The following is a 10,910-nucleotide window of genomic DNA, read 5'->3' on the forward strand; positions in this document are numbered from 1 at the left end:
ATGGCTGAGCTGAAGGAGTAAAGGTTTCATGTGGACTTTTGCGATGAAGCAGGTTGACTGAGAGGTAGTGATGAGCAGAAATTGTCTATGAATGGGAATTAAAGTTGTTAATTCAAAATATTACTGTGTGATTCCAATGCAGAAGGATGACTGGTGTTGGGTCAGAGGACATTGCTGAGAGCTGAGGACCTGGTGTGAAATTTTCAAACAAGTTCAGGGCAGTGAAAAACAAAGGATGAGGCCACCAGGACGCCAGAGTGGCCCATCAGTAAGGGGCTGTTATGAAAGAGATTGTGGAGTCATTATTGATGATCTGTCAAAAATCATTGGGTGTCAGGAAGAGTCTCTGGACAGGAAAATCACATGTGTCTTTATGTGGGCAGGAAGATTATAACGAAATAGCGGTAGGAACTTCCACCTTCACTGTTCGCTGAATATTAGATGGTGGAAGTCTGATATTTTCTGGTTCATATCTCTTTCCCCTTGGAAGACGTTCAAGCGAAACACAAAGAGACTCTGCGGGCACAAACAGAAACACTGAGAGTGAACACGATCCTGATTAGGGAGAAGGTGAAGATTTACCAGCTGGTTGATCGATACGCTGAGCTCACGGTCATTTCTACTGTTCGAGATCGGAGACTGGTGGAACATGAACTGCTGGCGACAGGCCGAACCCATGAAAAATGGAGAAAGAAACACCTTCGCGGAGAGCTGGAAAAAATCCGGACTGATCAGTTGTTTCAGAGCAGCTTTTCCCGGAGGAAATCGAAATCTGGGAGTTCAGCAGCAGTGGCCGGAATCCCGGGAATTGGGAAAACGACAATGGTACAAAAGATCGTTTATGACTGGAGCACGGGGGAAATATATCGACAATTCCAGTTTGTCTTCAGTTTCAAATTCAGGGAGTTAAACACGATTAATTGCAGAATAAACCTGAGGGAACTGATTCTGGATCAGTATCCTTACTTTGGGGAATTCCTGAGAGAGGTCTGGAAGAACCCAAAGGGATTACTGTTTATATTCGATGGTCTAGATGAATTCAAACACAGAATCGATTTTGCTGACAGTCGGAGAGATACAGAACCCAAGCACCAGTGCCCAGATCCCGAGTGGTGGTGTGAAGTGTCTGACATTGTGTACAATTTAATCCAGCACAAGCTGCTCCCAGGGTGTTCAGTGCTGGTGACAACCCGACCCACTGCTTTACAATTATTGGAAAATGCGGAGATCAGTGTCTGGGCTGAAATCCTGGGATTTGTTGGTGAGGAACGGAAGGAATATTTTATCCGGCATTTTGAAGATCAGACGGTGGCAGCAGCTGTTTTCAAACACGTGGAGGAGAACGAGATCCTGTACACCATGAGCTACAACCCCTCCTACTGCTGGATCCTCGCTCTGGCACTGGGCCCCTTCTTCACACAAAGAGTCAGGGACCCGCAGCGAGTTCCCAAGACCACCACCCAACTATATTCCTACTATATTTACAACATCCTGAAAAACCACAACCGTGAGATTGAGAACCCCCGTGATGTGTTACTCAGGGTTGGTCAGATGGCCTTCACAGGAGTGTCCGAGAAGAAGATTGTGTTCACAGATGGAGATTTGATCAAGTACAATCTGCATCCTTCCCAGTTCCTGTCCGGGTTCCTGATGGAGCTTTTGGAGAGAGAGGATTCTGCCCGGTGTGTGGTGTACACATTCCCACACCTCACCATCCAAGAGTTTATAGCTGCAGTCGCACAATTCCTGAATCCACATCCCGAGGATATCCTGAAATTCCTCACTGAAGCCCACAACACGACAGATGGGCGATTTGAGGTATTTCTCCGTTTTGTTGCTGGTCTCTCCTCCCCAATGACAGCTCGGGGCCTGGAGGAGTTTGTGGGTCCATTTCCTCATGAAACAACCTGCCGGGTGATTGACTGGGTGAAGGAGGAGGTTAAACGCCAGAGTGGAGACATGAGGAGTGATGCTGGTAAAAGGAGCCTCCTGAACACATTGAATTACCTGTTTGAGTCTCAGAATCGTGGGCTGGCTCAGGCTTCACTGGGATCTGTAGAAAGACTTTCATTCCGTGGAATGACACTGACCCCGATTGACTGTGCAGTCCTGTCTCGTGCCATCGGACTCTGTGATACAATAAAACAGCTCGACCTGGAGTGCTGCCACATTCAGTGTGAAGGAATCCAGCGGCTGGGACCCGGGCTGCACAAGTGCCAGGATTTGAGGTAACTTAATTTAACTCTCACTCAGATCTGTGAAACTGTCCAATTGTGTTGTTTCAATGTCAAGGGATTTTGGTAAAACTGTAGTAAATCAGATCGTGAAGAACAGTGTGAAATGATGGGGCGGGGGGGCGGGGGGAATTGGTCAGCAATTCCCCAAGGCCAGGAGGGTTCTGTGGTTCCTTGTGAAGGGATGTTGGAGAGTTCATCAGATCAGTGAACAACGGCCACTGGTTTAATGGTAGTAAATTACAGGAATGGCCGTGTTTCTCGCTGCCTGTGACACATCCATTGACAATATTCCTTCTCACTGTTACTGACACCCAGACCGACACTGACTGCAGCAGGTGGGTCGGAGATTCACACCCACTTCCCAGTGAGGGACAAGAGACCGTCAGCAGACTGCCCCAATGAGAAGGGAAGAATACCATTGTGAGATTGTCCTCCCCTGACATTCCCCGTGTGTGACTATCACCATCAGTCGAAATCTGTGGCTTTGCTCAGCACAGTCGGCTCCTCTCCTCTCCCGATTGTGGGACTCTGTTCAGACCCACCCCTCTTGTGCAATCTATTTCTGCCTCCTGTCTTGTGGGATTTTATTTTCCCATCTGTATCCTCCTGTGGGATCTCTCTTCCACATACACTTCGTCCTGTAGGGTCTCTCTTCCCCATCTCCCTTCCTCCTTTGGGGATCTCTCTTTCTCATCCCTTTCCCCCTGTGGGATCTCTCTCCCCACCTCGTCCTCCTGGGATCTGACTTCCACAAACTCCCATGGACAATCTCCACCCACAACTCTCCTCACTGTAGGACTTTCTGCCATCCAACCCTGCCTCTTCCGACACTCACTCGTCAGTAACAATTTTCTGACCATCGGGGAATGGGACAGAATATGTGGAGTTTACAGGGTCTCACCGACAGACAAAATTACTGGCATTCAGTGACTACCGTGGAGCTGGGCAGTGAGGGACATTGACAGTGATGGGAACTCCAATCAGTGCTACACTGAAGGGTTTAATCATTCCTGAAATATCCAAGTGAGAGAAATTCCTTCAGACCCACGGTTTGAATCACTTTGTTCGTCAATTTGTCTGGTTGTGTTTAGACTTGGGGAGAATAAACTGGGAGATTCAGGAGTGAAACTGGTGTCTGCGGCTCTGAGGAACCCGGAGTGTAAAATACAGAAACTGTGGTAAGTACCAGACTGTGGGAGATTGTGTTTACAGTCACTGGGTGTCTGACACTGAACATTAATATATCCATATAACAATTACAGCACGGAAACAGGCCATCTCGCCCTTCTAGTCTGTGCCGAACGCTTACTCTCACCTAGTTCCACCAACCTCCACTCTGCCCATACCCCTCCATTCCTTTGCTCTACATATAGCTATCCAATTTAACTTTAAATGACAATATTGAACCTGCCTCAACCACTTCTGCTGGAAGCTCGTTCCACACAGCTACCACTATCTGAGTAAAGAAGTTGCTCCTCATGTAACCCCTGAATTTTTGCCCTTTAAATCTTAACTCATGTCCTTTTGTTTGAATCTCCCCTACTCTCAATGGAAAAAGCCTATCCACGTGAACTTCATCTATCCCTCTCATAATTTAAAATACCTCTGTCAAGTCCCGCCCTCCCCCCGCAACCTCCTACGCTCCAAAGAATAAAGACTCAACTTGTTCAACCTTTCTCTGTAACTTAGATGATGAAACCCAGGTAATATTCTTATAAATCTTCTCTGTACTCTTTCTATTTTGTTGACATATTTCCTATAATTCGGTGACCAGAACTGTACACAATCCTCCATATTTGGCCTTACCAATGCGTTGTACAATTTTGCATTACATCACAACTCCTATACTCAATGCTCTGATTTATAAAGGCAGCATACCAAAAGCTTTCTTCACCACCCTATCCACATGAGATTCCACCCTCAGGGAACTATGCACCATTATTCCTTGATCCCTCTGTTCTACTGCATTCTTCAATGCCCTAACATTTTTCATGTACGTCCTATTTTGATTAGTCCTACCAAAATGTAGCACCTCACATGTATCAGCATTAAACTCCATCTGCCATCTTTCAGGCCACTCTACTAACTGGCCTAAATCTCTCTGCAACTTTGAAAACCTATTTCATTATCCACAACTCCACCTATCTTAGTATCATCTGCATACTTACCAATCCAATTTACCACCCCATCATCCAGATCATTAATGTATATGACAAACAGCATTGGACCCAGTACAGATCCCTGAGGCACACCACTAGTCACCGGCCTCCAATCTGAGAAAAAGTCATCCACCACTACTCTCTGGTGTCTCCCATCCAGCCAACGCTGAATCCATTTAACTATTTCAATATTAATACCTAACGATTGAAAATTCCTAACTAACCTTCCGTGTGGAACCGTGTCAAAGGCCTTACTGAAGTCCATATAGATAGCATCCACCGCTTTAACCTCGTCAGCTTTCCTAGTAACCTCTTCAAAAAATTCAATAAGATTTGTTAAACTTGGCATTCCACGTACAAATCCATGTTAACTGTACCTAATCAGACTTGGTCTATTCAGATAATTATACATACCATCTCTAAGAATACTTTCCATCAATTTACCCACCACTGACGGCAAAGTCACAGGCTGATAATTGCTAGATTTCCTCTTAGAACCCTTTTTAAACAACGGAACAACATGAGTAATACGCCAATCCTCCGGCACCCTCCCCATTTCTAATGACATTTGAAATATTTCTGTCAGAGCCCCTGTTATTTCACACGAACTTCCCGCAAGGTTCTGGGGAATATCCTGTCAGGACCTGGAGACTTATCCACTTTTATATTACTCAAAATCGGCAGTACTAGCTCTTCTTTAATCATCATAGTTTCCATAACTTCCCCATCTGATTCCCTTACATAATTCAATAGTCTTCTCCTTAGTGAATACCGAAGAAAAGAAATTGTTTAAAATCTCCCCAATCTCTTCTGGCTCCACACATAGCTGTCCACTGTGGTTCTCTCAGGGACCAATTTTATCCCTCACTATCCGTTTGCTATTAATATAACTGTAGAAACCCTTTGGATTTATTTTCACATTACTTGCCAAAGCAACCTCGTATATACTTTTAGCTTTTCTAATTTCTTTCTTAAGATTCTTTTTACATTCCTTATATTCCTCGAGCACCTCATTTACTCCATGCTGCCTATATTTCTTGCAGATATCTCTCTTATTCCGAACCAAGTTTCCAATATCCCTTGAAAACCATGGCTCTCTCAAACTTTTAACCTTTCCTCTCAACCCAACAGGAACATGAAGATCCTGTACTCTCCAAATTTCCCCTTTAAATGACCTCCATTTCTCTATTACATCTTGCCATAAAAACAAATTGTCCCAATCCACTCCTTCTAAATCCTTTCGCATCTCCTTGCAGTTAGCCTTTCTCCAATCAAAAATCTCAACCCTGGGTCCAGGCCGATCCTTTTCCATAATTATATTGAAACTAATGGCATTGTGATCATTGGACCCGAAGTGCTTCCCAAAACAAACCTCCGTCACCTGACCTATCTCATTCCCTAATAGGAAATCCAACACTGCCCCTGCTCTAGTTGGTACCTCCATGTATCGCCGCAAAAAAAAAATTATCCTGCACACATTTTACAAACTCCAAACCATCCAGCCCTTTTGCAGTATAGGCTTCCCAGTCTATGTGTGGAAAATTAAAAGCTCCCACAATCACAACCTTGTGCTTATTACAAATATCTACTATCTCCTTACAAATTTGTTCCTCCAATTCTCGCTCCCCATTTGGTGGTCTACGATACATCCCTATAAGTGTTACTACACCTTTCCCGTTCTTCAATTCCACCCAAATAGCCTCCCTAAACGAGCCCTTCAATCTATCCTGCCAGAGCACCGCTGTAATATTTTCTCTGACAAGCAATGCAACACCTCCTCCTCTTGTCCATCCGATCCTATCACATCTGAAGCAAAGGAATCCAGGAATATTTAGTTGCCAATCACACCCCTCCTGCAACCATGTTTCACTAATAGCTACAACATCATACTTCCAGGAATCAATCCATGCTCTAAGCTCATCCACCTTTCTTACAATGCTCCTAGCATTAAAATAAATGCATTTAAGGAACTTTCCGCCTCTAACTCTCTGTTTATCACTAACGGTGCAAACAACTTTATTATCTCTTTTTTTTCTTCCTTCTCCCCTACGTCTGTTCCCACATTCTGGTTCCCCTCGTCTTCCGCCCCCACCCCGCCCCCGTATCTAGTTTAAATCCACTGGAGCCTCTCTAGCAAACCTACCTGCGAGAATATTTGTCCCCCTCCAGTTCAGATGTAAACCGTCCCGCCGGAAGTGGTCCCACCTTCCCTGGAAAACTGCCCAATTATCTACAAATCTGAAGCCTTCCTCCTGCACCATGTCTTGAACCAAAGTGTTGATCTGCGCTATCTTACTATTTCTAAACTGGCCTGCACTTGGCACTGGTAGCAATCCTGAGATGGCTATCCTGGAGCTCCTGTCCTTCAACTTGGCACCTAACTTCCTAAACTCGCCTTTCAGGAGCTCCTGACTCTTCCTACCCACGTTATAGGTCCCTACATGGACCACAACATCCGGCTGCTCACCCTCCCTCTTGAGAATACTGAGAACTCGATCCGAGATATCGCGGACCCTGGCACCAGGGAGACAACAGACCATCCGAGATTCTAGACCTCTCCCACAGAAGCTCCTATCTGTCCCCCAACTATCGAATCCCCTATCACAACTGCTCTCCTCTTTTCCCTTCTTCCCTTCTGAGCTGAGGGTCCCGTCTCGGTGCCAGAGACGCAACCACTGCAACTTGTCCCTGGTAGGCCGTCCCCATCAACAGTATCCAAAATGATGTACTTATTATTGATGGGAACGGCCACAGAGGTGCTCTGCTCTTTCTGTCTCTTCCCCTTCCCTCTCCTGACAGTCACCCAGCTACCTGTCTCCTGACTCTTAGGGGTGACTATCTCCCTGTAACTCCTCTCTATTTCTGCCTCTGCCTTCCGAATGATCCGAAGTTCATCCAGCTCCAGCTGCCTAACTCTGTTTGTCAGGAGCTGCAGCTTGATGCACCTTTCATAGGTGTCGTCATCAGCGACAATTGTGCTCGCCCTGACTTCCCACGTACTGAAAATGGAGCACTCAACTGTCCTAACTGCTGCCTCTATTACCTACTCTTAAGGTAATTAAATTAATTTAAGGAACTTACCCGGCCTTACCTCACTTGGAATGAAGTCTCCTTCTACTCCGTCACCCTCTACAACGTCGCCCGCTTCGTTAATCTTCTCGCTTTTAAACACTTAAGCTGCCTCACGGTCCGACTTACACACGCTTGCGCAGTCGTGCCCATTTCAACTGCCGAAGGGGAAAAATGTGATCAGTAATTGCCTTACTGATAAACACTGGGGATTTTTACTGTCTCCTTTCTCTCTGTGTCCTTCCCCCTCACTCTCTCTCCTCTCCAGGCTGTGGGATGTAGGTCTCACAGATTCTGATGCCGAGGATCTCTTCTTCGCTCTCAGTGCGAACCCATCACTGACGGAGCTGTACCTGGGATCAAACTTGCTCACAGACCGATCTGTCCCCGCTCTTCACCGCCTCATACTGACCCACCCGACTCTGGAGCAGATCGGGTGAGTGTTTATATTAATGTGCAATGTGATAAAATATCAGTGGATCCGTGGGTTTTCTGGTGATATTTGTCTGTGAGTGTTGTTGAAACATTAACCCCAGTCTACTGTTACTGACACTGTTGTGTAATCTGTTTATTCCATCTTTATTCTTCCATCTGTTTCAGGCTGGACTGGAATCCCTTCAGTGAGAACGGGAGAATGGAACTGGAGTCTCTGCAGGAAACCAGACCCGGACTGAGAGTTGATCCTTGAACATCTGAATGTCCGAAAAACCCCGCCCGCTGAATGGGGACATTTTGGCCTATTTCCTTGCCCTCTCCTTTAATGGCCACACTCCAGGTGTAATTCCCAACGGTTCTACCGGAACTCGCTCCAGTTTCGTGATCTGTTTTGTCCGAAGAGGTCCCGTAGTGACATAATTCCGCCTCCTGCAGAGCGCTGCTGCTTCCGGCGCGTGTCCGGGTTCGAGAGCTCCCCCAAGTGGGGCGACGGAGATTTACACAGACAGGAAGAGCCCGGATTCAGGGGCTCAGTCAAGGACACTGTTGACCCGGGATGGGATTATCCTGGGAGAGAATCGTTTTGCTCCCTTTGCAGAGTAAGGTGAATTCAGCAGTCTGGTTGATATAATAATGTTAAATAGACAAATCCCTCGGCAGTAAACCTGGATTTGCAGGGATCTCTGACTCGGCCCCGAACTGTGATTTTATAATCATACGGGAGGAGAAGATAGCAGCGCGCCTGTGCGTGCGCAGTTCTCCGGTGAAAAATGATGTCGTATCTGTTAAATAGGGGCCGTGGACAATTCTGATTTGATGGAGAATGGACGTGAAAGCACAAAGGAACATTTGGCTACATTTCTGAAACGCCCATCTGCTGTTGTCATTACTGTGTCGTCGGGAATCTTTCCGAGAGTAGGCCTCAAAATCCACGGCCTTGCCTGCTTTTGGCGACCGAGAAGGAGGTGGAATCTTTCGGACAAAGATGGCGCTCAGTTCTCGGTGTCGCAGAGCTGATCAGAGCTCGAAGTTTTCGGATGACTCAGACTCAGATTGTGGTCGGCATGGCACGGAGAGCTTTTCTTCCTTCTCCCATCTGCGTGAGATTTGGGACATTTGAGAAGCTTTGAACTTTACTGTGCTCACGGACTTCTTCATCAACTTATGGTATTGTTACACTGTTTGTAATTATGTGTTATAATTATGTGGTTTTGTCCGTTTTTTCAGTCTTGGTTTGTCCTGTGTTTTTTGATATCACATCGGAGGAACTAATGTATCATTTCTTAATGCATGCATTACTAAATGACAACAAAAGAGGACTACGTGTCTTCATAATCATAATAATCGGTTCCCCGATGCAGAGTGACGGTGAGAAACGGGATTGATTATTCAACTGGTCACCCGTTGTCGCCGGTCTGTTAAATGTGTGTGACTGTGAGTGAATTGGGTGCAGCTTATTTATTCCTGCCGGTTAGCAGCTTACACATTGTTTAATTTACATTGGTCATGATAAAATCAGTAAACCGCTGCAACTTCCTGTTTTGGTGTCAGACTTGAGTTTTCTGCTGGCCCCGCACCCTGTGCACTGCAGCAGCGGGTCACTGATGAAACAGCGTCACAGCTCCAGGGTGAGGGAGGGCGAACTTGCAGAGTTTGGGTGCCTAGGATCTCGTCTCCACCCAACCCCTATCCTGGCTTATTGATTCTGCCCCCGCGCTGTCCTGGCCTCCGCACACAGTTTAAATCGACTATAATATCAGAGGTAAGTCCACTGAGATCCCGAGTACGAGAGGGGTCAGACACAGAGTGAAACTCCCTCTACACCGTCCCATCACACAATCCCGTGGTCAGACAGAGCGTGAATCTCTTTCTAACTATCCCATCACACGTTCCCGGGTTCAGAAAAAAGTGTGAATCTTCCCCTCATCGTCCATTGCACATCCCGCGGTCAGACACAGATTGAAGTTCCGACTATACCGTAGCGTCACGCACTCCCGTCGTCGGAAACAGTTTGCGGCTCCCTCCACTCCATCCCATAAAACATGCTCGGGGTCGGACATAGCGTGAAGCTCCCTCCACATCCTCCCATCACACACTCGAGGGGTCAAACACAGAGTGAATATCTGTCCACACCGTCCCATCACATACTCCTGTTGTCAGGCACTGTGTGAAGCTTCTTAAACACTGAACCATCACACACTCCTGGGATTAGTGACAGAGTGAAGCTCCCTCTGTACCTTCCCATCCCACACCCTCGGGGTCAGGCACAGAATGAATCACCCTCTGTGCTGTCCAATCTCGCCCTCTTGTTCCTAGACACGGAGAAAAGTTCTCTGCAGAGTGAGATAAATTGTCGCGTTGAAACGGATGATAGAGGACATTCTCAGCTTGAAGCTGTAGCACAAGGACCTGCCCTCCACACCGGTTTATTCTCTGGAGGTGGTCAGAGAGACCAGAAGAAAAGTAGTGGGACGACGGGGAGTGATACAGGGTGCCCGGAGCAGCAGGGACTGGGAGGGGCACAACAGACAGGGGAGTACAAGTGGATATTAGAATCCTGGCGTTTAATAATCACATTTATTTTCAGGGTCGATAAGTAGCCAAGGATGAAATCGAAGATGAGGATAGTTTTGCCAAAACGGGACCTCACCTCTCCCCGTCCTTTCCTAACGTCGGCACGCCCGACAGGACGCCGTCCCTTCCCGTCCACGCACACGGGCCGCGCTCCCAATCAAACTCCGCCCTTTCCCATTCACTCCCATATTCCGCACTCCCAATGGAATCTCTCCAGTTCATTTCCAACGGGACTGAGATCCTGGAAATTGGCGGGGATGTCTGAATTCCGTCTTTGAAAGAACGCCGGGCTGTGTTTAGGAAGTTTGACCAGACCGTCGGTGGGTTTATTCGTTACAAGGAACGTCCAGGGTCGTGTGGATGTTGACTTCGTAAAACTGACGAAGCTCTATCTCCTGGCAGATACGATCGGACCTCAAGAACTTCTGTAAGCTTT

At 46.8% G+C, this 10,910-nt stretch overlaps 1 protein-coding gene across 3 annotated transcripts in view; it reads left to right on the forward strand.

Moving 5' to 3' along the window:
• Positions 1-9,442, forward strand: part of LOC140206732 (NACHT, LRR and PYD domains-containing protein 3-like) — a 35,934-nt gene extending 26,492 nt beyond the window's left edge. For all 3 annotated transcript variants that reach the window (XM_072274924.1, XM_072274926.1, XM_072274925.1), the window contains 4 exons: positions 491-2,228; positions 3,329-3,415; positions 7,734-7,901; positions 8,066-9,442. In XM_072274924.1, the coding sequence (XP_072131025.1) occupies positions 491-2,228; positions 3,329-3,415; positions 7,734-7,901; positions 8,066-8,153 (2,081 nt within the window). In that variant the 3' untranslated portion in view covers positions 8,154-9,442. The remainder of the gene's footprint in view (positions 1-490; positions 2,229-3,328; positions 3,416-7,733; positions 7,902-8,065) is intronic.
• Positions 9,443-10,910: the final 1,468 nt, after the last annotated feature.

This window comes from Mobula birostris, chromosome 13 (assembly GCF_030028105.1).
Source record: "Mobula birostris isolate sMobBir1 chromosome 13, sMobBir1.hap1, whole genome shotgun sequence".
NCBI lineage: Eukaryota > Metazoa > Chordata > Chondrichthyes > Myliobatiformes > Myliobatidae > Mobula > Mobula birostris.